We start from the raw sequence: 26,422 nt of genomic DNA, 5'->3' as shown, positions 1-26,422 counted from the left end.
TAGTTTTATAGGATCAGATATGGAAAACATGCAGCCTCCTCCTCTTTCCTAAAACATATTTGGCAAATCATGTTTTTGGCAATGAAGGTCTCCAGGCATAATTCTGCTCATATTAAAGATGTTTGGATATAATTAGAAACATTTCCTCTCACATTGGGTTAAGTATATGAATCAATCTCCTATAAATAATTTGAGTTGTTGGCAATCTGAAAGTGATCTGCCTTTGGGATAATGTAAGGTGTTGTTTCAAGACAGCTCTGTTCTGGAATCCCTGGACTTTGTTGCTTGCTGCTCTTCTGTTTTGTTGAGTGGCCTGTGTGAAGTCTTTTCAGCTGCCTGCACGATTGTAAATCTTATACTAGGAAGGGAAATTTCTGCTCTTTACCAGAGAGTTAGAAACAGATTGTTAGTTCTTCCCAAGAGGGCATGATGTGGTTTTTTTTTGCAATTTATTGTGCTTTTTCAAGGATACTTGGAAATTTAATTTTAAAGCTTGCTTCATGAAGAGCAGCCAAAGATAGATGACTTCTTTTGTTTCCTCCAGCCGCCTCTGATTCATTATCAAATCATACCACTCCCACTTCAAACTTGTTCCAAAACTGTATTGCCTTGCCTCATGGAGATATCCTGCTTCTCTCATTTTTTTTTTAAATACAAGTTGCTTGTGAAATCCTGTTTCCTCTATGAAACTCAGCATAGGAAAATATTAGAAAACAGGGCATTTCTCTGTCTAAATATGCAGCATGTTTGACTTCTCCATCAGCTACCCATGGTATATATTTCACATTTTGCTCACAAATAATACCTGAACATTGTTTCCTATTCTAAGTTTTAATTAAAAAATTTGTTTAATTGTCTTTGTGCCCTTGCATCTCTCTAAGTCAGCATTGTCTGTCTGGGACTGAGACCAAATTTGCTTAATATACCCTGTTTTGCAGCCATTCCTGTATTATTGTACTTAAATTTCAATTGATTTGATGGAAATCGGTTGCCTTATGAAAGCAGATATCTGGAGATACTGGCTGTAATGGCCACAGGATTTTATTACTGTAAGCAGCCATCTAATTCATATTCCTTATTTTACTAATAAAGCAACTGAGACTCAAAGAATAGAAGAGAGTTTTCACAGATCACACAGCAGTCTAGACCTGGTCACCTGATTCTCAGGTCTGCTGGTGACGCTCTTCTACCTGGAGTAGTTTAAAGCCATCAGGAAGGGTCTTACAAGAGACATGTGTTTGAGGGGCTTTCCTAGCCAACTCCTAACCTGCTTTGTTACCACAGGTACATCGTTTTACTTTCTTACATGTCTGTTTTCTTTATTAGGCATCTGAAAAATGTGGGCAGTGATTCTCAGGAAGAGAGAACATTTTAATAATATTCTCAACAAGATTTGATGGGAATTTTAAGACAGCTCTTTGACCTGCTCTGGATAGATTTTTCAATAAGTAACAAGTAAGATGTTGTTTTAGTCATTACTGCCAAGTTGCGAGGCGCTTAAGCATTTACAGGTGATGTGGGAACAAAGTGAAAGAGGGGCCGATGCAGTGAGAAGGGCGAGTCCACACTCTTCCACACTGAGGCCAGTGTGACAGTGTGAATCCGGAATACCTGTTAAGCTGCTTCCCACACATCTATTCAAATTGTTCTCTCACAATGCCATTTAAAACAATATATTCGGGCTTGCTCTTCAGGTGGGAAGCTGCCATTCAGCTTTTCCTTTATGCTGTCCAGGAAGGTTATATTTTTGGCTATACATCTCAACTGAATCCAATTTATCCTCTAGGAAAACTTCTCTGAGTAATTCAGACTGCTACCATATCTAGTTTTTGCACCAAACTCATACTCATCATTCTGTGTATTGAATATACATTTAAATAATCTATTTTGGGATTCATATTTTATTGACACTTTTAATCATTTATTTTGACTCTTTACATGATTATACAGGAGGCCATAAAGTCTGGAAACATAGGCTAATAAACAACTTATTGATATTACATTATGATATATAGAATAATATTCTCTTTGTCTCCAGACTTTATAGCCACCCTGTAGCTTTCATTAGGGAGAAGGGTCACATCTCACTCTTTCATGTCATATCCATTGCCCAATGCACATACTGTGAATATACAGTATATTGGTATTAATGACGAAAATCTTCATGGGCTAATAGTAATACTTTGGATTTGTATTCTTGATAACAGTTATTAAGCAAGGAGAATTAATGATATAGTTCAATCTGAACCCCCTATGTGAGAATATAGCTGCTGCCATCCTTTGCATAGACCTGAAAAATTAGGTTCATATTAGGGGAAGCAGGAGCTTTCTAAGATCCTACTATAACCTAATATTAGGGAAAGGTTAGAAAGAAATAAAAATAACTTCTAGATTTCTGTTCATCAGAATAGGCTTTCCTGATAAGAGACAACTCTGTGGTCTTAAAGTATTACTATAGACCTAAAATAAAATTGAAAACCTAACTACTGCTTAGTGGTAGGCTGAATGTGATTCTTAATAGCCTTGTGATTATTCAAGCTTTGACATGGCTTCAGGAGAGAGAGAAAAGAAAAAAGAAAAGACCAGTCTAAGGATATTGCTTGCAAAGTACCCTATGCTCTTTATTTCCTTTGCAGTAGGGTAGAATAGACAGTAATTACAGATAGAAATGACCAAAGACTTCACATTCTGTGCCTCTCTTCAGTCATTCCATAGCATGAAGGCATGATCACTCTTCACTTATGATTTTGGTGTGAACCTCCCGGCTCTTCACCCGCAGCTTGTTGACCTGGGACTCGGCAATGTCAGCCCGTTCCTCGGCCTCCTCCAGCTCGTGCTGGAGCTTGCGGAATTTAGATAGATTTGTATTGGATTGTTCCTCCTGAGAATAAAAATAGAATTGTAAGGAAATCATATTGTGTATCATTCTAGACTCCATAGGCCGAAGGGCATCTACAGAGAAGTTAAAATATTCAACAGGAAACATTATTGTCTTACCATCTCCTGGATTTTTCTTATCATTGAAATTAACTTTATAATTTATTTGTGGCTTGGTGTCTCATAAATAATTGCATCCCTATTTTTGCAACCAAAACATATTGAAAGATATATGCCACAAGTAGAGCAAGAAAAAATGTAAGAGCAGGCAAGAAGTTAAGAATATTAAAGTCATACTTGTTAATGCTTGCTATAAGATGATGACCATTTGCTCGAATTAGATATTCTTTATCATATTAAGGATAAATTTCTTAATAGTTCCTTTAAATTGAAATAAATGTTGAATTTTATCATATATTATTTTGGCACATTTCAAAACAATTACTTTTTTTCTTCTGCTTTGGATGTAATTATTCTCTTGACAGATTCCCTAATATTAAGTAATCCTTAGTTTAGCTGATTTAATCACTGATGGACAATACCCCAAATAAAGTAAGGGTTTCAGTGACTTAGTAATTTATCTTTGCTATAATGACATTATGGGTAAAACTGCCTTTAGTTTTTTCCCTCCTATTCGCTCTTGGACTGGTTTTGGTATGAGGGTTATGCAAGCTTCTTAAAATGATTTGGAAAGCTTTCTGTCTTTTCCCATGCTCTGGAACAGCTTACATAGCTAGGGGATTATCCGTTCCTTGAAATTTTGAAAGACCCATCTGGACCTGAGTCCATTTTTAGAACTAATTCAGAAATAACTTATTCAGCCAACTTAGTAATTTATATTTTCCTATAAAAATCATCAATTTCTTTAAGCTTTCAACTGTGTTGACAGATTTATATTTTACATTAAAAAAAATAATCCTCTACTTGTATGGTTTGTCCCCTTTCTCATTCTTAATGTTGTGAGTTTGTATTTTCTTTCTTTTTTTCCTTGATTAAGCTAGTTATAAGTCTATTTATTTTATTAACTCACCAGAAATTATCAGATATTACTGAAATTATCAAATTAGAAAATAGTATACTCTAATTCATCAATTTTTACATTTATCTCTAACAGTCCGTCTTCCTTTCGTTATTTTATTATTTGTAATTTCTTTATTGGACTGTCAGTTTATTCGTTTATTTTTATTTTTGATTCATAATGACAGCATATAAAGCTATGAATTATCCTCCAAGGACAGCTTTGACTTCATTCTATAGGTTTATAAAAGTAACATCTTCCTTGAAATTTTATTTATAATGAATAATTATTCAGTAATTATGTTTTTTATTTGCAATTTAACCAAAAAATATTTAGGAAAGTACATTTTTTTAACATTTAAGTCTTTGGGAATTTTAATTTAGATTTTATCATTGCTTTGCAAGTTTATCACACTGAGACTAGAGAATGTGGCCTGTGGTATTTCTGCTTTGAAATTTTTTGAGGTTTCTTTGTAGTTTGAAATTTTACTTTTAAAATCAAGCTGTTAATATTACAAATAATAAGCAATAAGTACAAATTGCACACATATTTGAAAAAGTACACAGTCTGTATAAAGCAAACAGCCTATTACTACAAGGATTAGTAAATCTAATTATTATCTGTTAGCTTTTCTTAACAGAGGACTTCTCTCTTCCCTTCAATCTTAAGGATACTTACAGCCTCCTCAGCTTGTCTCTTGTAAGATTTCACTTTCGCCTGAAGTTTATCTACCAGATCCTGAAGCCTGAGAATATTTTTTCGATCTTCTTCAGTCTGAAAGATTATAAAAACCATAGGGCCTTACTTCAAAAGCACATGACTGTTGTATCATTGCATGTAAGTGTTTCACATATACATGGAGGAGTGCTTAGCTGATAAAAACTAGTGCTGTACCTGGTAAGTGAGTTCCTTCACTCTCCTCTCATGTTTGCGCAGACCTTTGACAGCTTCAGCACTACGTTTTTGCTCACTCTCAACTTCTCCTTCCAGCTCACGCACCTGCAAATAAGTAGGCTCTTAAGAACTTTGATCCAGTAAGGTGTTGCGAGCAAATGGAAATAGAGAGATATTAAAATACCCACCCTGGCCTCCAGTTTCTGGATCTGCTTCTTTCCGCCCTTCAGGGCCAGCTGCTCAGCCTCATCCAGACGGTGCTGCAGGTCCTTCACCGTCTGCTCCAGGTTCTTCTTCATCCGCTCCAGGTGGGCACTGGTGTCCTGCTCCTTCTTCAGCTCCTCAGCCATCATTGCTGCCTAATTAGCAGTAAAGCAAAATCAGTTGAGGAAGCTGAGATAGCACATCAAGATGCAAGTTTGACCACCACGGTGTTGCCCTCTGCTCACATCAGTGATGGCCTTCTTGGCCTTCTCTTCTGCATTGCGAGCTTCTTGGACAATGTCCTCCATCTCTCCCTGCAGTTGGGAAATGTCTGTCTCCAGCTTCTTCTTGGTGTTTATCAGGCTGGTGTTCTGTTTAAAAATAAGTTATACATTTTTTTTTATCATATTACCAAAGTACTTAGTGGTAGCCATTTTTTGAAAAAAAATTTCATTTAAAAATCTGCAAGTCAAATGCCTTTCAATATTATTTTGTTATGTAGTACAATTAAATGAAGTAGAAATGTTATAGAATATTCGGCATCTTCAAGTACATAGTTCATAATTAGACCAAACATCTCTATAATTTTATAGCTGCCATTTACCAATGAGATTCATTCACAGGGATAAAATTATAACAGATGTTCAAACATTCCATTTCTCTACAATAAAAATGTCAGTATTGATAATGAGGTTCAATAAAGATGTTAGCACAAAAGAATATGAGCACCTTTGGAATATTTTAGGAAGTGAATCAATAATAATTTATGCAAAATAAAACAGCAAAAGATTTCTCAATAATACAGTGAAAATTTGGTAGAAGTATAAAACCTGACTATCTTATAAAAAATTCAAGCTTATATTTTCTGGGACACATAAACATTTGCTGAAGGTAATTTCTTTGTGCTGAATCTCACCTGGGTGTGCAGGAGCTGGACGCGCTCACTGGCATCCAGGAGCTCCTGTTCTGCGATTTTCCTGCTCCTCTCGGTCTGTTCCAGAGTGGCCCGCAGCTCCTCGATCTCAGCCTGCAGCAGGTTGGCTCTGCGCTCCACCATGGCCAGCTGCTCCTTCAGGTCCTCCTGGCCCCGGAGAGCGTCATCCAGGTGTAGCTGGGTGTCCTGTGGAATGAACGATCATTGAGACACCCCATTCTCAGAGTTGCAGTCACCCTAACCACCCTGGGACCATCTCTTGAACCCATTTACCTTGAGGATGCCTTGGGTGTTCCTGTAGTTCCTCAAGGCCTCAGCAGCCATGCGGTTGGCATGGTTCAGCTGGATTTCCATTTCATTGAGGTCTCCCTCCATCTTCTTCTTGAGCCTGATGGCATCATTCCTGCTTCTGATCTCAGCATCCAGCATGGTCTGCATGGACTCCACGACTCTGACATGGTTTCTCTTCAACTGGTCAATTTCCTCATCCTTTTCAGCAATTTTCCTATCAATTTCAGACTTGACTTGGTTCAACTCCAGCTGGATGCGCAGGAGCTTTCCCTCTTCATGTTCAAGAGATGCCTTAATGACAGCAAGGAGTGACATTAGCAGGGAACGGAAGTATTTGGAAGTTTTTCTGCACACCTTTCCTTCCACTAATTTTGTGCTGTTTGTCTTGTTATTCAATCTATGTGGATGGGCCTAATTCTTTTCTGAATTTATTTGTTTATAATGTATAATTTGACCTGTACCTCTGCTTCCTCTAAAGCAGCCTGAAGTTCAGACTTTTCTTGTTCCACTTGTTTCTTTATTTTCTCCAGTTCATGGAGACGTTTCCCTCCTTCTGCAATCTGTTCCGTGAGGTCAGAGATCTCCTCTGTTGTTTGGGTAAAAGACAGATAGAGATTTGGTCAGACAGAGGACGTAAGAGAAAAGTTTGAATGTTATTGAAAGTGAAAGGGACTCACGCTGCAGGTTTTTGTTCTCTCGTTTCAAAGTTTCTAGCTGATCCAAGGATTCCTCGTAGGCATTCTTCATCTTGAACAGCTCAGTGCCAAGAGAACGGGCCTCCTTCTGAGAGGCCTCAAGCTCAGCATGGGTTTCCTCATACTTCTGTTTCCATTCTGCCAAGATCTGAAAAACCAAGAGTGGTTATCTGCTGTAAAGGATAGAGGAAAATAGTACAGAGCAGAGGCTACTGCAGTAATTACCTTATCGAAGTTCCTTTGCTTTTTGTCCAGCGCTGCACAGGCAGCATTAGTTCTCTCCACATCAAGCATGAGGTCCTCGACCTCATTCTGTAATCGCTGCTTCGTCTTTTCAAGGGAAGCACATTTGGCGTTCACGGCTTCTACATGTTCCTCAGCAGCCTGCAGCCGCTGGGCCAGCTTCTTCCTTGAAGATTATATATGTTTGTAGAGAGAAGTGAACCAAAACAAGGATTATGAACTATTACCACACTGAAAAGTACTGGAAACTTCATAATAATATCAATTCATTCATTCAACAAATATTGATGAGCTCCTTTTATGAACCAGACACTGGGTACACAGCAGTGAACAAGACAAAACAGGCCTCTGCCTCACGAAGCTTCCAAACAGGTGAGAGAGAGAAAGAATAAGCAAGTGAGAAAATGCATAATAACATATTGCAGATATAAGTGAAATGAAGAAAAATAAAATAGAGTAAGGTGTGGGCAACTATTCTAGATATTCAGAGAAGGCATCTCCGAGGAGGTACCATTTGAGTCAAGATCTGAAAGAAGTCAGGGAGTGAGCTAGAGGGAGGTCTGGGGGTAGAGTATTCCAGACAGAGGGACCAGCAAGTGCAAAAATCCTGAAGCAGCAATAAGCTTGGTGTACTTGGCAAACAATTATCTGGATAATTGTTGGTTATTCTTTGTTTCCGTAACTAGATTTTAGGCTAGAAGGGCAGGGATCATGTTTGCTTTTTTCATGTCTTATTCTTAGGGCACTGATGAGAAGCGAATTAATGAACATTTGTGGGCTAATGCACTGAATGTTCAAAGGCTGTATCTTTATGATTCAATGTTCAAAGTTTTCTGCACATTTTCTCATATCTGTGCACATACTTGGCCTCCTCCAGCTCCTCTGTGCGCTGGATGGCGTCTGTCTCGTATTTGGTCCTCCACTGGGCAACCTCGCTGTTGGCCTTGGACAGTGTCCTCTGCAGCTCGGCTTTGGATTCCTGCTCCTCCTCATACTGTTCTCGCAGCAGGTCACAGTCATGACGGGAGGACTGCAGGGCGTGGGCCAGGGCGTTCTTGGCCTGTGGAGATAGTTACACATTCATTTTACTGGATATCTAAATGTTGAATTCTTAAATTTCAAGACCCTTTAAAAGTTGGTGTAATGGACTCCAATTAGGGTCAGGTTGTGGGAAGAAAATGAGTCTTTTAATGATAATTACCTTTATCTCCTCTTCAAGTTGCCTCTTTAATTCCTCAATCTGTTGAGTAAATGCTAGTTTGCCCCTTGATAACTGAGACACCAGAGCTTCTTTTTCATCTAGCTGACGTGAAAATTCACCTGATAGGCAAACAAAATGGCACCATTTTTTTAAAGTTAAGAAAGAATTTTGCAAGCTTATATTAGAAGTAAATTTTAACTCTTAACACCTCCCCTGCAATTGAGTGCTCAGATGATTGAATTCTCTCTTGACATCTTCATGCTTAATGTCAAATTTATGACTTTTATGGTGAAAATTATGTATTAATCTGAATGAATAAATATATCTTACATTATTTTTGTTCTCTCCATAACTAATTCTTTCAGAGTTATATGATATTGTGCAAAACCTAGTGATGACTGTCAAAGAAGGGAGTTAAAATGTTTAATTCTACATAGTCCCAGTTTCATAAGACTGTTGAGAGATTGGGTTATCCATTGCCCTATTCAGGAATTTGGTTCACTCTGGCATAGATGAAAAGAAGCATGGTCTAGAAAAAAAGCCCTGGACCCATGCTGGTGTGACACCTAACCCCAGGCATCCCCTCAGTGTGGCCTTTCTGGAGCAGAGCTTGATCCAGTCCTGTTGAAGTCTTTATCTCCAACGTTGTCCCCAAGGGACCTTGCGAGTAGGTTGAGAGTCTGAGCTATGTAGTAAATCACACATGTTCTCAGCTGCTTTTATTAGGCTCTCACATCACAAATCAGTTGTTTTTAACCACATCATCTCTACTCTTAGACACCATAGAAGAGGACAGTTACCAGATTCTGTCTGCAAGCGTCCCCTCTGGGTTGTCAGGTCATTGATCAGCCGCTGCTGCTCCTCTTCCTTTGATTTCAGCTCACTCACTTGGTCCTCCAGAGTGCGGCACATTTTCTCCAGGTTTCCCTACATGAGAAAAAGTAAAAGAAGGCAATGAAGACGTTTTAATCTAATTTTGCTATAGCTCAATTTCTTCTAAAACAGAAACATATTTACTTTGACGTATAAAATAAATCAAATTCTCTTATATGTAATATGTATATATTTAGAAAATTTTTTTTATATTTATGATTGTGGCCCTACATTGAAAATACTGTATACTGGAATTTTAAAAAGCTAATTGTGGAGCTCTATTCAATATTAATAAAAAAATTTAAAGATTATGTTCTAAATTTAAGATAGTCTAAGAATTGTATGGTATATTTCCTAAAAGCATGTTCATAAATACTTCATGTACAGTGAAGCTCTGTTTATTGGATAATTGAGAATATTGGAGAGCTGTTTTCTCCAACTGCAGAGCGAGAGAACACAGAAGACCAATGTTCAAAAGGTAGTGCTGTCATTTATTAACAGTGTGATGGGGCTGAAGCACTTAACTTCTTTGAATTACAGTTTCTTCATATGTTAAGTGGAAATAATACAAATACTAATATCTTTTGTGCTTACCTCCTGGATTACTGCAAAGAACAAATAACATAATGTGGGTAAAGTGCCCTGTGCAAACTATGATGTGTACATAAAAGATTATTGTTATTAATAATAATTTCCCAGAAGCTCTAGTACCTTGGCTTTAGAGACTGTTTCGACATTACTAGCAAGGTCATCGATCTCCATCTTCATTTCACTCTTCTCCTTCTCCAGTTTCTGCTTGACCCTCTGCAGGTTGTCTATCTGCTCCCCAAGTTCAGCCACACTGTCCGCGTGCTTCTTCCGAAGAGCAGCCGCTGTGGCTTCATGCTGCAGGGTGGCCTCCTCCAGGTCCCTGCGCATTTTCTGGAACTCAGCCTCCCTCTTCTTGTTCATCTCAATCTGGGCTGAAGTCGCCCCACCGGCTTCTTCCAGGCGCTCGCTGATCTCCTCCAGTTCCCGGGAGAGGTCGGAGCGCTGCTTCTCTGCTTTGGCCCGGGAGGCCCGCTCTGCCTCGATTTCCTCCTCCAGCTCCTCGATGCGGGCCTGGGAGTGGTGAAAAGCACAAACTTAGCTTCTTTATGTCATAGCTGTGCCTCTTTTGAGCCAGACTAATGGAAATATGAACTTACTTGCAACTCTTTTATCTTCTTCTGCAGCTGAATGGCAAGTGCTTGTTCATCTTCAATCTTGCTTTGCAGATTGCCAATTTCAAATTCTTTCCTTTTTGAAAAGTAGCAAAAGATAGCAGTTGAGTCCATATCCACCATTGGAATCAAGTTCATAAGCAGTTCATACTTACTTTTTGAGCTTTTCATCAAGTTGTTGTTTTTCATTTTCAATGTCCATTATGGACTCTTGGGCCAACTTGAGGTCACCTTCAAGTTTCCTCTTAGCCCTTTCTAGGTCCATACGAAGTTTCTTTTCTTGCTCCAAAGACCCTTCAAGCTAAATATAAATAATGTGGAGTCAAAAGGAGTGCTTAGCTTCCTTTAGAAGAAAATAATTTCCTTGAAAATCCTAGACTTACATCATCCACTTGCTGCTCTAGCTTGGTTTTAGCTTTGGTCAGGGTGTTGACTTTGTCCTCTTCTGCCTGCAGGTCATCCAGGGTCTGCTGGTGGGCCTCTTGGAGGGCCTTCTTCTCCTTGGTCAGCTTAGCGATGGTTTCATCCAGGCCTGCCATCTCCTCTGTGAGGTTTTTCACCTTGAAAAATGAAAAAGAAATGATCTCTGCCATAAAGCAGCTTAGTTGGATGGCAGAACCTCTACATGGGACAGCAGATTATGATTCATACCTTATTTTCTGTGGCATGTTTCTCCTTTTCAACCTTGGCCAGTGTCAGCTCAAGGTCATCAATGTCTTTCTTGAGTTCTGAACATTCGTCTTCCAGTTTCCTTTTCTTGGCCGTCAGCTCAGCATTGATCTCTTCTTCATCCTCAGCTCTCTCAGTCACCTCCTTGATTTTGGCCTCCAGCTGGATTTTGGTTTTAATCAGCTGGTCACATCTTTCCTCTGCATCAGCCAAGCCTTCAGCTTCCTTGAGTTGGAAACAAAATGAAAATTGGGAAGAAATAATGAAATATTTCACAATAATAATGGTGTAAATCTCTGCTGTTGGTTCTTTGGAGTTAAATTGTTATGAACCACCTACTGTGTGCAAGATACTCCACATTGTGGAAAAACCAAAATGTACCAGATATTGTCTTGTTCCTTTAGAAAAGTATATTCTACAGTAGATCAGAAAGCCTTTCCCCCAAAAGCTACCATTAATTCAGAAAGCAATTAGTGACATAAGAGATCACAGAAGTTGTATCAGAGATGGTTTCTTGAATGAAGTGGCATTTGAGTTGGGCCTTGAGAGTTGGGTGGGATTTGGTCTTGTAGAAACCAGTTTATTGGGGGAAGGAACAGGAGGAGAAAAGGCATTCCAGCAGGAGAAATTCAGGATGCAGCTGTTACTGAACTATTTCTCTTTGTAGTACTGATGGATGATCCTGGTTATGATGCTCTAAATTCAAGTTGAGGCATAAAGTAATCAAGAAATTCTTGGCGAACTGCTGTGTTTCCAATTAAGATGGTTGGGGGTGGGCAGGAAAGGAGAGAGAAATTGATACATACATTCATCAGTGAGCCTCCCTATCAGCCTTCGAATACATAAAAGAATAAAATGTGCTGCATGTAGCCTGGTAGTGAATATACTGGGGTAGGACAGATTCTCCGTAATTCTCAAGGGACAACAAAAGAGAATTCAGGATAGATTTGAAGAGGGTGGGGGCAGAAAAACAGCTCTTTTTCCTTCCGTCATCTAGAAGAGGGAATCATTATACCACTCAAACTTGACAGAAGAGACCAATCTTAATCAACAGGAAAAATACATATATGATTTTGTGAAGAGTAAATTATACCAGACCAATTCAATTCACTCCAAATGAAAGACAGTCTTATAAATTACATTTCAGAATTGATGGAAGCAGTTCTAAAATGATTAGTTTAGGAGTGAGCACTGAGCAGTGAGCAGACTGGATGGAAGAAGACAGAGTTGGAGGCAGGCAGAGCAACTTAGGTGCTGATGCAGCAATCCTGGTATGATGTGATGAGGCACTGACTATGGAGATGGATTGGAAAGAGCGAATCTGAGTTTTGGAGATCAATAACAAACAATAATCCAATAAAATTTGGTGTAGAATACTGCCATTGGTCAGCTGTACATATTGTGATTTAAGACCCATGGACATCTAGAAGTTCAAGGAAATTTCAGAGAAAAAAATCACTCTCTTCATGCTATCCTCCTTTTAATATTTTATTTGGGATACTTTCATGTTAAAAATCACTTTTGAGGACTGTCTTCAAAGGGAAAAGAAGTCGTAAATCCTAGAGTTTGATGAAATTGTGTAGAATGGAAAACAACGGTCAGTTCTACCTCTCAGTGCCCTGGTCCTGTTGTGGGGGAGTTTGGTTTGGGGGAGTTTATTAAGGAATACCTGGACATTATAAGGACCATCAGAGTGCTTTAACTTTCTCCCTCTGGTGAGTGTTTCCCATGCTGACTACCCAACTAACTGCCGCTCGTGGCCAGAGTTCTAGCACTTGCATCCTGGTTAGCAGTACCCAGGGATACTACTACTTACAGCCTGAACTTGGAGCTGCAAGTCATTTTTTTCTTTCAACAGTGAGACCATCTTTTCTTCCAGTTCCTTCCGTTTTGCCTCTGACTTGGCAAGTTCGTCTTTAATTTTCTGAAACTCTTCCTTCATGGTGGCCATCTCCTTCTCAGTTTCTGCACTCTTCAGCAGAGGTTTGATCTTGAAGAATAGTTTCATCCAGGGCCAGTGCTTGACGTTCATGAAGGCTCGGATATTGTACTGGATGCAGAAGATAGACTCTCTGAAATTTAATTGATGCAAATTAGATATTATGTGGGTGATGAACTGAGAAGAAATCTTGGCAATGAGAGTTGGAGGTTCTGCCCCCACCATGTTCCTCAGCTACTTTCAAAAGTACGGATGAAAGAAATTATGTTTTGGGATGGTGGTCAAGGACTTGTTAATCACTCATTTCTCTACATCAGTGCTTCTGAAACTTTGGTGTGCATAGAAAACATCTGAAGGGCTTGTTCAAATACAGGTTCTTGAACCCTATCCCTAGAGATTCAGATTCAGAAGATCTGAGGTGGGGCCTAAAAATTTACATTTTTAACTAGTTTGTTAGTTAAAACTAACTGATGCTGCAGGTCCAAGGACCACCCTTTGAGAAGTACTGCTCTACATCAGTGCTTCTCAGACTTTCCTACTAGAACATCACTAAGAGCAGTGAAGGGGAACTGGATGCTTGAGGGATGTGGGGCATGGGATAAAACTCAGAATTTCTTTGATAATCTCTGGTTTTATATCTTAATGTTGTGTGAATTTTGCATTCTACTCTGTAATATCATCACATTTGTTTTAAACTAAATTATTTTAGAAAATTAATTACCCTCATATACAGGCAATTAACTGCCCAAATATATATATAATGGGTCATGATCAAACTTATTATTTTTAATGAAATAGAATACAATAGAAAATATTAGCATAACTACAGTGATAGAAATAAAATTTGTTTCATGTAAATTATGTATTTACACACACACACATATATTTTGGGTGACAGGTGACAATATAAAATGCATTTCTCACTATGGGTCTCATTCATATGCATACTGCAGTTTGAGACGCCTGGCTTTTTAGTCTTAGAACTCTGTCCCTGCATCCCATTAGATCACTAGAAAGCTATGTACCTCAGTGACGTTGTATTAACTTACTGAAAAAAATCTTTCACAGATAAATGCCCTTAATATTTTAAATCATAGTAGTTTGATAATAGAAATAATCAGATGAAAGAAGTTTTTTCTGCAGCTCGTATACAACCACTGTTGAAAATAGCCTGCTGTGCAGTTCAATGTATCTTATTTAATGGTCTACCCAATAAATTTGTATTAGAACCAAGTGCTATGGCAAAATTCTGTTTCTGCTTACTCACTGGTATATTTTCTTTTGTTAGATAAAAACTGCACACACTTTATGCTTCTCTTTCTTTTACCTGAATGCTCAGGCTGTATTCCATGGTGATGACCCCTACCTTCAGTTTTCTGGGACATTTATGTCCCCACTTCAGTACAGGACTCTTATTCATTCCTTCTTACATTGGTGGCCTTATCATACCTGAGTCTTAACTGTAAGCCATCTCAAATGTGTTTCTGAAGAAGGAAGATGTGACTAAATAAACAATACGTTTTTATACCTTCTTTCCACCATCTTCTGGTACTCCACTCTTGCCAAGAACCCTCTGCACCTGGCCTGGGTTCGGGTAATTATCTGGGCCAGCTTGTCATCTCGCATCTCCTCTAGGAGCCCCAGAAGACCAGCTTTGAAGAAGACCTGTGTGTGGACAGAGATGCAGATCAGAAACTTTACATAAACTTCAAAGGGACAGGGATATCATCAGGCCGACTTTAGAGACTATTACCTTGGTGTGACCGAATTTATACTGGGTGTGGTCAATATCGATGGATGCAAGGAGCTTCTCAGAAGCCTTCTTGCTATCGATGAATTGTCCTTCGGGGATAGCACTTGCATTTAATACCTTGTATCTATTAAAGTAAGTATAGTTTTTTAAAACTTGGTTTACTGAGGACACTAATAGTAGCTAAACACTAAATGATCCATTAGAAAAAATCAGAGCTTTTAAAACAATTATTATTCTTTGTTCACAGGAAGGATGTTGTATACATGGATGGTCAGTCTAGTATTGACTATCTATTTTTACTCCACTTTACCTTCCTGCACAGTTGCAACTTTCCTTTTTGCATCATCAGACCTTGTTTTCAGGAAAGGATTCAATAATCTTGTTCACGTTAAGGTGTAGATGACCAATAAAATGTAACATGTTCTCCTTCCTAAGTGCATTTGCTTTATAAGATCCTGAGTCCAAGAAAGCAAATTTTTATTGAGGAACCTGGTAGGAGATACACTTTGGTATGAGGAACTGTCCCAATTACTTGAAATAAAACATAGGGGTGCTTCAGGTCTTGAGCACTGGAGTTCTCTGTCAACTCCACCGGACCCAGACTTAGGACAGCTCCCTGCAGCTGCCACCCAGCCCCTTGTCCCCTTTGCCTCTTATTTGATTCTCAAGATGGACTTATCTAGGGAGGGGAAAGAGGAGCTGTGAGCTGTTATTGTGACATGGTTCTGGGAAACATTGGGAAACTAGTGTGCGAGAGAAAAAGATGGAAGATGCAAAAGAAGTGACAGAGGGCCGGCTCCGTGGCTTAGCGGTTAAGTGCGCGCGCTCTGATGCTGGCGGCCCGGGTTCGGATCCCAGGAGCGCCCCGAGGCACCACTTCTCCATCCAATGCGAGGCCGAGTCCCACGTACAGCAACTAGAAGGATGTGAACCTATGACATACAACTATCTACTGGGGCTTTGGGGGGAAAAAACTGAATAAATAAAATCTTTAAAAAAAAAAAAAAAAAAAAAAAAAAGAAGTGACAGAAAGTGACTTATTGGTAGCTATACATGCGTGGGAGAGTTCCTGACTCAGCCACTTAATAACCATGTGACTTTGGGCAAGTGGCTTAATCTCTTTGAGCCTCAGCTTATTCATTTATGAAATGAGATATTGCTAGAACTGACGTCTTCTGAGTTTTTGTAAGGATTAAATGAGATAATCCAAACATATTAAGCACTCAAAAATGGTAGTTCTCATAATAATTGAAGTTAGTGTGTACATTTATGAGCTAAGCCAGGAGCTTGGCAAATCCAAAGAAAAGTCTGTGGAGTGCTTAATATGTGGTATGTCTATATTTTAAAGGTGTTTTGAGGCTTATAGTTTTTTACCCTTTTTTGGTGAAAATTAAAAATAATAGAGGCATATTTTTCACTAAATTGTTTTGCTAGCACTAAATATATTTATACTAAACTTTACAATACACTATAATTAGGAGAGTCTGACCTCTGTTTGAAGTCTGCGTAAAGGATCCTGCTTGGGAATCCCTTCCTACAGATGCGGATGCCTTCCAGCACACCATTACACCTCAGCTGGTGCAGGACAAGTTCATGTTCCATGGCCCCTAAATAAATACATATTTATTTCACTACAGAGTTTTGTAAAAAGGAGGTATAGCAGTCATGCTTTGAGCTGTCAGTCTAGAACTTCTTACCAGGAGTTTTTGTTTCATTTGGGATGATACACCGCACAAAGTGAGGATGGGTACTCCTCAGGTTGGTCATCAGCTTGTTCAAATTCTCCTGTAAAATCAGACAAAATCCTATCTCAGACTTTAGACATGGTTATGAGCATTTGATGATGTCTGTAGCTGAGTTGAATGACTAATATGGACCATTTTTACTTAAGTTAACACCTTGATAGGCTTCTCCTGAGATGCAGTTTCTTTCTCGGTACCTTGTTCTCCACTTGAGTTGGCAACAGTTACACATATAAAGCAGCCTGACACGTGATTCCTTTTAGTGTATACAAGCACCCCCTTCCTACCCTGGCCCCTGGCCACCCACATATATTTACATCATTGCCCTCCCGTACTAGATGGTCCTACTTTTTTCTACTAAACTCTATGGTTCTCCAATAAGGCAATGCAAGCCTGCACCACATTTGGGCTTTTTCTTTTAAAGATAGCTCCCCTTTTCCAATTCTATCAACTTTCACGGAATAAAGATTATCTATAAGGGAACCCATCCTACCAGTTTATAAGTGAGAATCGACTGGATTAAGAACAAGGATACCATATTAGGTTCCTTATAGGCTAGCTGTTAAGATTTTCATTAGTTTACTGATGATTTAGTCTCTCTGAGTACATGTTATTGCTTATTTTAAAATATTCTTGATTATTTGGCTTAGCATGAAAGATGAGCTAATAATTCCTGAGTAATTGAAAGCTCTTCTTTCCAAAGCTAAATTAACAGAAGTCATTAGTTAATGTCGGTCCTTTCCTAAACGACTGTGGAAAGAAGAGGCTGTGCTTTTAAAAACAAATTCCCAAAGTAACAGGGGAGTGTCAACAACAGTTTCTTCCTTACTCTGAAAAGGGCAGACACGGTCTGGAAAGAAGAGCCCTTCTTCTTACCACCTTTCTTGACAGGTGCCTCTGGAGAAAAAATAAAAGGTGTCATTCAAATATAGTTTTGAATCGACAGGGCTATTTCTTGCCTTTTTGCTAATTTTTCTGTTCAAGTAGAGCATTTTTTGACACTACTGGCCTCTCTGTATGAGTTTGAATGAATCTTATCTGTCAACTAAGTTTGCATTCACTTTTCTGTGTTTTCTTTCTCCATTAGGAAATGAAGTGAAGGGCATTCACTTCACAGTGTAGGGATGGACTCCTCAATATTAGGACATTTGGGGAAACAATAATCTTAAAACATCAATAGAAGTTAGAATCAAGAGGCAGAAGTTTGTCACTATATTGCATTAAATACCCCCAGATACTCAATATCCAGCAGATGTGGAGGAAAAAGCAGAAGAGAATCATAGAAGCCAAGGCTTTTCATTGGTTAAGATCCCAATAATTCCTCTCTGGCCCTTTGTAGAAGGACCTCTGTCAGTGCTGGAATGAGCCACAAGTGTACAATTACAAAGCAGCCTACTTCCTCAAAACTTGGGTACTGTGGGTTTGGCCTTGCAACCCTTCTGCCAGAGCTATGAGATCACCAGCCTCAATATAACATCACATTTTGTAATACCTAGAGAAAGTGTTGGATTTTGAGCGTTACCTGAATCAGCAGTTTGAGCCCCAGAGAAGAGGAGAGCCAGAGTTTTCACTGAAGACTTCTGGTACAGCCCGACCACGGTCTCGTTCAGGGGATCCTTGTTCTTGTCAAGCCAGCCATTAATGTTGTAGTCCACAACCCCGGCATAGTGAATCAGTGAGAAGTGGGCCTCAGTTCTGCCTTTGACAACCTTGGGCTTCTGGAAATTGGCGGACTTGCCAAGATGCTGTTCGTACAGCTTGTTCTTGAAGGAATTGTCTGTGGCCTTGGGGAACATGCACTCCTCTTCCAGAATGGAGAAGATGCCCATAGGCTAAAAGCAGACCACAACACAGTTATAATTGTCTTTAAACTTTTTTTTCTGTACATAGAGTTAAATTAAGATGCAATGAATAATTTAGTTTGCACAAAACATAGTTTCTGAAATGCAAAACAGACCTTCTCGATGAGCTCAATGCAGGCAGCCAAGTCCATCCCAAAGTCAATGAACGTCCACTCGATGCCTTCCTTCTTGTACTCCTCCTGCTCCAGCACGAACATGTGGTGGTTGAAAAACTGTTGCAGTTTCTCGTTGGTGAAGTTGATGCACAGCTGCTCCAGGCTGTTGAACTAAATAAATAGATATGTTTACTTTTCTCTTTAGCAAATTGAGCATTTTTAAATGTAGGACTTTTTAATTTAAAAATACATGTTGACTAGCCTTTAGATTATAGATATCAAAATCATTGGGGGCCTGTGAAATGTACTGTTTTCTCTGCTACCATTTTATACAAAATCCTAAATCATTAAAATTACTCTTTCCTAATTCGGTACATGTGTGTGGTGATGGGTTGTAATTAGTATTTTGGTGGTGAACACGATGTAGTCCATGCAGAAATAGAAGTACAATGATGTACACCTGAAATTTTTACAAAGTTATAAACCAATGTTACTGCAATAAACAAAAAATTAAAAAAAAAATAAAATGAAATAAAAAAAAAAATTACTCTTTCCTGTACTTGCTTAAGTTTACTCAGGTATTTTTTTGAGTTCCTACTTAATCATTCCATATTTGTTCCCATTATCTTCTGCATTTTTGGTTGACTCATTTAAGAGCTAATTTGCAACCCATTAGAAGCTGGCTGGGAGGAGTTGAATGTTGTGTGGAAGTTATCATGGTCAGCACTGAAGTGAACAATAATTGTCACCCTTGTTCTTCCTTAATGTGAAATGAAAAAAAATTAAGATAGCAAATATTATGTACGGTATGTTAACATGCACTTGTATTTAAAAAAAATGCCCAAATGTTAACATTAGCTAGATATAAATAGCAGAATTAATGTGGAATTCTTTTCCTTGATTTTCCATATTTTCTGCAACGCCCAAGTTTTGCTTTTATAATTAGAAAGAAAAAGATAAATTTCTTAAAAACTATAAACAGGAAAAATGTATTTCATAATTAAATATGAATTTTTATCCCATGATATCGCATTAATGAGAATTGAGTTAATTGCATTGAGTTTATTAATGCTGACTCTAAATTACTAACCTTTTCTCAGCTCTTATTATTTGCCTAAGTAGTTTTGAATGATTCTTCTACCATATATTCAGAGCATATCATGTGTTGCACAGGTTTACTTTGATATTTTTATGTTAACTTCATTTTGCATTGTGGGATTTTTAGGACACCCCCCCCCAGGAACTATGCCAAGCTAATTCCTAATTCCCTTTGGATCATGTAGCAAGTTAAACAGTCTTCATTAAGTGCATTATTTCTTATAGAAGTGGAATTGCCACTATAATAAATGATTAGTAGCTGCCCAATCACTCTCTTTTAAGTCTTAGCATAACTTTTTGACAGTGGTAAGAAAAGGTCATAATATTCACAAATTTCTTCTTATTGATATTTTCATTACCTTATTGTAAAATCCCCTTACCAACTAGCTACCAACTCACATCAAAGATCTCAAAGCCAGCGATGTCCAAGACCCCGATGAAGTACTGCCTGGGCTGCTTGGTGTCCAGCTGCTGGTTGATGCGGGCGACCATCCACAGGAACATCTTATCATAGACGGCTCTAGCCAGAGCACCCACAGCATTGTACACCTTGAAAGACAAAGATATATCTCTTGAGGTTATTGGAGGACTATAAAATGCTTGCGTCCCTGGTGGTGAATTTGAATTATGCGCCTACCTGCTCTACAGTCTGGCCTTTGGTGACGAACTCATTGCCAACCTTGACCCTGGGGTAGCACATGGCTTTGAGCAGGTCAGCAGAGTTCAGACCCTGAAGATAGGCTGCTTTGTCAGCAACTGAAAGGAAGAAAGGAAAGAACAATGTTGTTATGGCCCAAAGCAACCCACTTCCTCAAAAAAAATTTTTTTTAAGCTACAGGCATTTTGTGCAGTGTTTTAAGAATATCTTTTTGAGTATCCTTGCCCATTTTTTTGGCAAAGTTCAAGACCTTGATTATGGGTAGTGTGCCCTAAAGAACTTCAGAAATTATGGGGAACATCCATCTAATAGCCATGCTTCACATAATATATTATCTAGATGTACTTTAATACTCAATTCTTAAAAATGAATTTGTCTTCCTAGGAAAACTCAAGGGTAACAAGTTAAAAATGTGATTTTCAAACGAACATGAAATCAGGTGCATGACTCAGTTGGTACCTTCGGTGCCGTCTGGCTCCGCCTGCTCCTCACGCTGCTTTTGCTTGAATTTTAGATTCCCATAATGCATCACAGCCCCCGTGAGCTTGTAAATGGAGACCTTTTCGTCATTAGTAAAGCCCAAAATATCGATAGCACTCTGCCAATATAACCAATAGGATAACTGTTAGGTTATGATCCACACAGTTACTGTTAATAGTTCACATTCTCATTCCTGGCTTGTTGGTCAAACTGAGGAAACTACCAGTACTGATGGGGGGCAAGGAACTCCTTAGATTGGGTGTACTGGGAGTTGGTCAACAAAAGACCAGCACAGAGCATTAGAATTACAGGTGCATACCCCCTGAAGATTAAAAGTGAGCTTAAGATAAAGAACAGGGATAGTAGACTTAAAGAACTTGTTATTTTGAGAAGTGGTATGGGTCTAATGTAAGTAGCTTATTAAAAATGGTTTAGGTAAATTCAGAAACGATAGATCTTTAAAAGACTATTAAGAGAAAGTAAAATGTTGTAGGGGCACATCTTAATCTTTTCAGTTGACTCCAGGTGGCAAATCTATGCTCATCCTTGAATCCTCTTTTGCTATTTCTATTAGAAACTGAATATCTGTCTGGAGGGACCACTGCTCTGACCCAACATAATCATTCTAATTTTCTTGTGTTCAACTTACATCTGTGGCCATCAGTTCTTCCTGATCATCAATGCTGGGCACACTGATCTCCCCTTGACTGACGTATGGAAAATCATATGGGTTGGTGGTAATCAGAAGCATTTCTAAGTACATGGAACAGAGCAAAGGTAAACAGAATTATCTTCTTCATTAAGGCAAGAGATTTCTAGACAAATCCTAAGCCATTATATGATGCCAAAGAAGATGATCACATATTGGGAAAAGTTATATCTGTAAGGATAATCAACAGTGTTGACTATTTAAAGTACAAAATTGGAAACAACCTAAATATCCTTAAAAGGGTATGGTTAAATAAATTATGTTTATCTCTAGAATGTAACATTATGCAACCATTAGAAATAATAATGTGGAGCTATATTTGTTGACTTGGAAAAAGTCATGATACATTATTGCTCAATCAAAAGAGTAGATTACAGAGGGCATGTAATTATGATTCCAGTTACTGTATGTATGTATTTGTCTGTAAGGATATATGTACAGAAAATGACTAGAATGATATTCATCCAAGTGTTCATAGTGGTTATTTCATAGTGATAGGATTTGGAGGTGTTATGTTCAGTTTTCCTTTTGAATTTTGATGCACACACACAAATTTTTACCAAAATTACAAAGCTATTTTCAGAATCAAGATGATATATAAAATTGACGGAATTCAGTCATGGACTACTAGGTTGGACCATGCATTGATAGGTGCTGATGCAGTAATTCTGTAGAGGAGTTGTGACATTTCTTACCAATTAGCTCTGGTTTCTTGTTTGATGTGATCTGATAAAAAATATGATAGCTCCTTTCAGCCTTAAGCTGGAAAGTAACTCTAGACTTCTCTAACAGATCTGGAAGGAAACAAATAAGAAACAATAAGAAGGTAAAAATTCACGTGAGATGCAAATTTTAGTTTTGGCCTATTTTATAGGTCATAGAAACAGAAATGATTGTAAAGGATATCCAAGCACTTACATGTTTCAATATCAGCAGAAGCCAGTTTTCCTGTAGTGCCAAAGTGGATTCTAATGAATTTACCCTTGAAAGGAAAGCTAATATTACTACTTTGTTTTTAAATCGTATTACATCTTTAAGAAAGTCAAAACACTTGAAATGCTAATGCTTTAATATTAAATCAATTCAGAGACTATTTGTATCAGGTAGAAAAAGGTCTATCTCCTATTCAGAGAATGTATTCACAAACATCCCATAAATTTTGAACAGTGAACAGTGTCCATAATAGTGTCCAAGAGACTTACAAAGCGAGAAGAGTTGTCATTCCTCACGGTCTTGGCGTTGCCAAAGGCCTCCAGTAGGGGGTTGGCACTGATGATTTGGTCTTCCAGAGTCCCCTGCAAAGGCAAGAGCAGTCCTCGCATGTGGGGCTCAGGGACTTCTTACCTGAGAGCCAGAGTCTGACCATGGCAGTCAGACTCACCTGCATTTTGCCACTTTCCTCCTTCTTCTTCTCCCCAGTGACTGCAATTGTTGCAAAGTACTGGATGACACGCTTGGTGTTCACAGTCTTCCCTGCACCAGATTCTCCACTGTCAAACAAAAACTAAGTCAGATGAGGTCCCAAAGCTGGCAGCTGTCACAGCCATGAAAAGAAATCATAAAATCTACTTACGTGATCAGGATTGACTGATTCTCTCGGTCTACAAAAGAGAAATTATAGACACTTAATACTGATTTCTTGTATTTTTGTAAATGGTAAGTAAAGTAAAATGGAATGAACTTAGTATTTTTCAGCACTCCCTAGGGCTTCGTGGGCCCTAGGGCCACCACCTTTTCTGGTATCCTTCCCTCTGGCTCCCTATGGCTCCCTTCCCCCTGACTTTAGCGTACATGCAACCATTTAAACAGAACACTGCAAGGAAGCACCAGACTTTTTCTTTTCATACTCTACACTAAATAAATATCAAAAGTGGATTTGAATCTTCAGTTGGATTTAGATGACAACTTACGTGAGTGACATATTTCTTGTAGGTATAAAAAGTAATGAAAAATAGGCATTGGAGATATTTTCACTGTGTGAGAAGAAGTAAATATAGTAAAGGTGGTAGCTTTGGAAGTAATCACGGCTTTAGTCATATTTTTAGGGAAAGGTAAAGGTGTGTTTGGATGTTTTACTCTCTGAAGAGCAGTTCTCTAGGCCCTTTTTCCAAGGTGCCATAGTACCTTAGATTGGTCTAGCTGAGACAATATTCTAGGAAGAAGATTCATGGTGTAACTGTTTTAACACCAGATACAGGTTAAAATCTAGAGTGTGTTCAGGTTGGTTCTGGGCAAAGGGCAAGAGCATTTATGCCATCCTTAATAGAGAGAGACTGTTCATTGGTCACAATTTCTGATATTGAGGATAAGGCCACAGGGGCAAATTTTACTCTTTTGTTTGTTGCCTCTTGGTATTGGAAACACAGTTTGTATGTGTGATTGTGTGTGTATGAATGTGTGCATGTGTACAGACACATGTAGATATGTTTATAGTTTTGCTCAAGCTTATTTAGTTTCTGAGTCATTCAAAAGTAAATTATCTAACTATGGCCAATCTCTGTTGACTTTTAAAAGTTTAAGAGATAATTAGCATTTATATAATACTAGGGATTGCAATTCATCTTTTATACTGTCTCATTCCTGGACCTTCTCCCTCACAAATACACCAGCCTTGACTAAAGGGGACCATTTCAAAGAATGCGTTGAGATAGTTAGAGTCTCTTTCTCCTATGGTTCTGCTGTAAAAAGATGCACATGTAAAGCATTCCACTCACCAGTCAGCATGAACTGATAGGCGTTGTCAGAGATGGAGAAGATGTGGGGCGGGGCCTCCTGGCGCTTTTTGCCTCTGTAGGCCGTCACCACCTCGGCGTTATACACTGGCAACCACTTGTAGGGGTTGACAGTGACACAGAAGAGGCCTGAGTAGGTCTGTGCAAGGGAATAAGAAAGAATAACTACCCAAATGCTTTTCTTATTATTTGTGCAATTCACTTATTAAATGAATTTTATCTAAAAGGAGCACTAATTTAAGTAAATACTCTACATTTCTTTAAGGCAACAGCATGAAAACTAGTTGGAAGTTTCAACAGTGAGATAGGAAAATCCTTGAGGGAAGGGACTATAATTTAGCCTTCTTATTATTCCCCTTGGGATTTGTCACAGTGATTTTCACATAGCAGGAGCTCCAAAAGTTTTTTTTTTTTTGTATGTGTAGTATGAGACATTTTACTGTATTTTAGGAAATAAGCATGTAGTTCCATTGCAGCATTAAGATAGTTCAAATTCATGAACATAAATTTGGACACAACCTAAGTGCTCAGCAATACAAGAATGGTTAGGTGAACTATGTTCAATGTTCTTAAGACAACATGATGCAGGCATTTAAAAAGGTAAACATGAAAGTATGCAGCAAGACTGAGGAAATATTGCAAAATACTATTCGGTTATAAAGAAACAGAACACAAGATGATGTAAACACATTATGATTACAATAGGGGGATTTTCAAAATCTTTGACAACTGGTCTAAGTCACACACCAACCAATCAGAATGGACGCTGACTCTAAATACCAGGTACCTTGTAGAGGTGTCCAGCTGAATATCAGCACTGGCTAAACTATACAAAAATACCAATGTAACATAACAGATTCCATTAGAAAATATTTACTGAGTATGTATGGTGTTTTAGGCCTCTGTGAGGTACTAGAAGTGAAACATAAATGAGACGATATTCCTTGAGGAACTCCCAGTCTATGTAGGAGACAGATGTGTAAATGAATGATGGTGGAAAAATGTGATCACTGTTATTGCAGGGATAGAAACAACATAACAGAACGTCCAACTCTGCCTGGGGAAGTTGGAAAGGTTTCATCAAGGGGATGGCATTCCACATAGAAAGAATCAGAATATACAGATCCAAATTGCTATTATTTTGGAGGAGTGAAAATGAGTGAAATTTGATCTTTAAAAACATTATTTTTAAGAGGCTGGCCCCACGGCCTAGTCGTTAAGTTTGGTGCACTCCACTTCAGCAGCCTGAGTTCGGTTCCCAGGCGCGGACCTACATCACTCATCAGCAGCCATGCTGTGGTGGTGACTCACATACAAAATAGAGGAAGATGGGCACCAAAGTTAGCTCAGGGCGAACTTCCTCAAGCAAAAAAAGGGAGATTGGCAACAGATGTTAGCTCAGGGAAAATCTTCCTCAGCAAAAAAAAAACCAAAAACATTTTTAGGTGTTAAAACAAGTTTATCTTCTCCCTCTGGGTGATTCTGCAGCTGGAATTGGGTGGGGGAGATGTAGGCATTGTAGGCATGTGGTAATAGGCATAAGTAGTAGCTAGTTCAATGTTTGTTCAAGGGATCTATGGCAAACCCAGTCCGTGTGGACAATGGCCTTGACTGGCTTTGGTTGAGAAGACAAAAGATGAAGTGCTGGCTGTTGGGTTATGCTTTACAATGGCAACAGTGAAACTTAACTAGTTACACTACTAGTGAAAGCAAAATGGGTCACTACTTGTGACCCTTTTATACGACAGTGGAAGCAATGGGCTGGCAGGGTCCATGGTGATGATGATAGGGGCCACTTTAGTGGGAGGCACTCACGTAGATCATCCAGGCTGCATAACGCTCTTTGAGGTTGTACAGCACAGCAGGCTCATGCAGGTGGGTCATCATGGCCATGTCCTCGATCTTGTCATATTTGGGAGGGTTCATGGGGAAAACCTGATCTTCTTTGACTGTCAGAGTCTGGTAAACAGGAAAGATAACTTTATGTCAATTAAGTGACCAAACAAGAAAAATCAATAAAATGTGGTTGGCTCCTGGGTCTCTACTCACCGCCCCTGCTTCCGTTTTCACCGTCACTTTCCCCCCTTCTCTGCTCTGGATAGTCCCTTTGACAAACGATTCCTTGGGCTCCGCCACAAAGACAGATGTCTTGGCATCAAAGGGCCTATTCTGGGCCTCAATGCGCTCCTTTTCAGACTTTCGGAGGTAGGGAGCAGCCTCCCCAAAAACAGCCATTTCTTGGTCTGCACTCAT

At 38.9% G+C, this 26,422-nt stretch overlaps 1 protein-coding gene across 1 annotated transcript; it reads right to left on the bottom strand.

The window, feature by feature from the left end:
- Positions 1-2,728: 2,728 nt before the first annotated feature.
- On the bottom strand, positions 2,729-26,422 carry LOC101407350 (myosin heavy chain 2). The gene is made up of 38 exons (XM_004433059.3): positions 26,219-26,422; positions 25,985-26,128; positions 24,152-24,308; positions 23,011-23,038; positions 22,819-22,927; positions 22,640-22,732; positions 22,356-22,419; positions 22,133-22,231; positions 21,378-21,481; positions 20,708-20,846; positions 20,228-20,346; positions 19,990-20,139; positions 18,493-18,663; positions 18,058-18,367; positions 17,365-17,432; positions 16,491-16,578; positions 16,283-16,400; positions 14,794-14,917; positions 14,569-14,705; positions 12,918-13,173; positions 11,084-11,326; positions 10,816-10,992; positions 10,588-10,733; positions 10,418-10,508; positions 9,942-10,331; positions 9,158-9,284; positions 8,358-8,476; positions 8,020-8,216; positions 7,139-7,322; positions 6,896-7,061; positions 6,680-6,804; positions 6,201-6,509; positions 5,910-6,113; positions 5,239-5,364; positions 4,978-5,148; positions 4,790-4,894; positions 4,574-4,669; positions 2,729-2,881 (listed from the first exon to the last, which is right to left on the bottom strand). Exons 1-38 carry the CDS (start codon positions 26,420-26,422, stop codon positions 2,729-2,731), a joined length of 5,811 nt encoding a protein of 1,936 aa, XP_004433116.2.

Source organism: Ceratotherium simum, chromosome 16, assembly GCF_057802395.1.
Source record: "Ceratotherium simum simum isolate JZ-2026a chromosome 16, ASM5780239v1, whole genome shotgun sequence".
NCBI classification, from domain to species: Eukaryota; Metazoa; Chordata; class Mammalia; order Perissodactyla; family Rhinocerotidae; genus Ceratotherium; species Ceratotherium simum.
The sequence above is the reverse complement of the archived record's forward strand: the minus strand, read 5'-3'. Positions and strand labels throughout refer to the sequence as shown.

Excerpts from the sequence above, each read along its gene's own strand:
- LOC101407350 (XM_004433059.3), bottom strand. The coding sequence starts at position 26,422 with ATGAGTGCAGACCAAGAAATGGCTGTTTTTGGGGAGGCTGCTCCCTAC. Across the intron at positions 7,323-8,019 it reads GAGGAGCTGGAGGAGGCCAA|GAAGAAGCTGGCCCAGCGGC; the intron begins GTATGTGCACAG and ends ATAATCTTCAAG. Across the intron at positions 4,895-4,977 it reads TCCAGAAACTGGAGGCCAGG|GTGCGTGAGCTGGAAGGAGA; the intron begins GTGGGTATTTTA and ends ACTTATTTGCAG.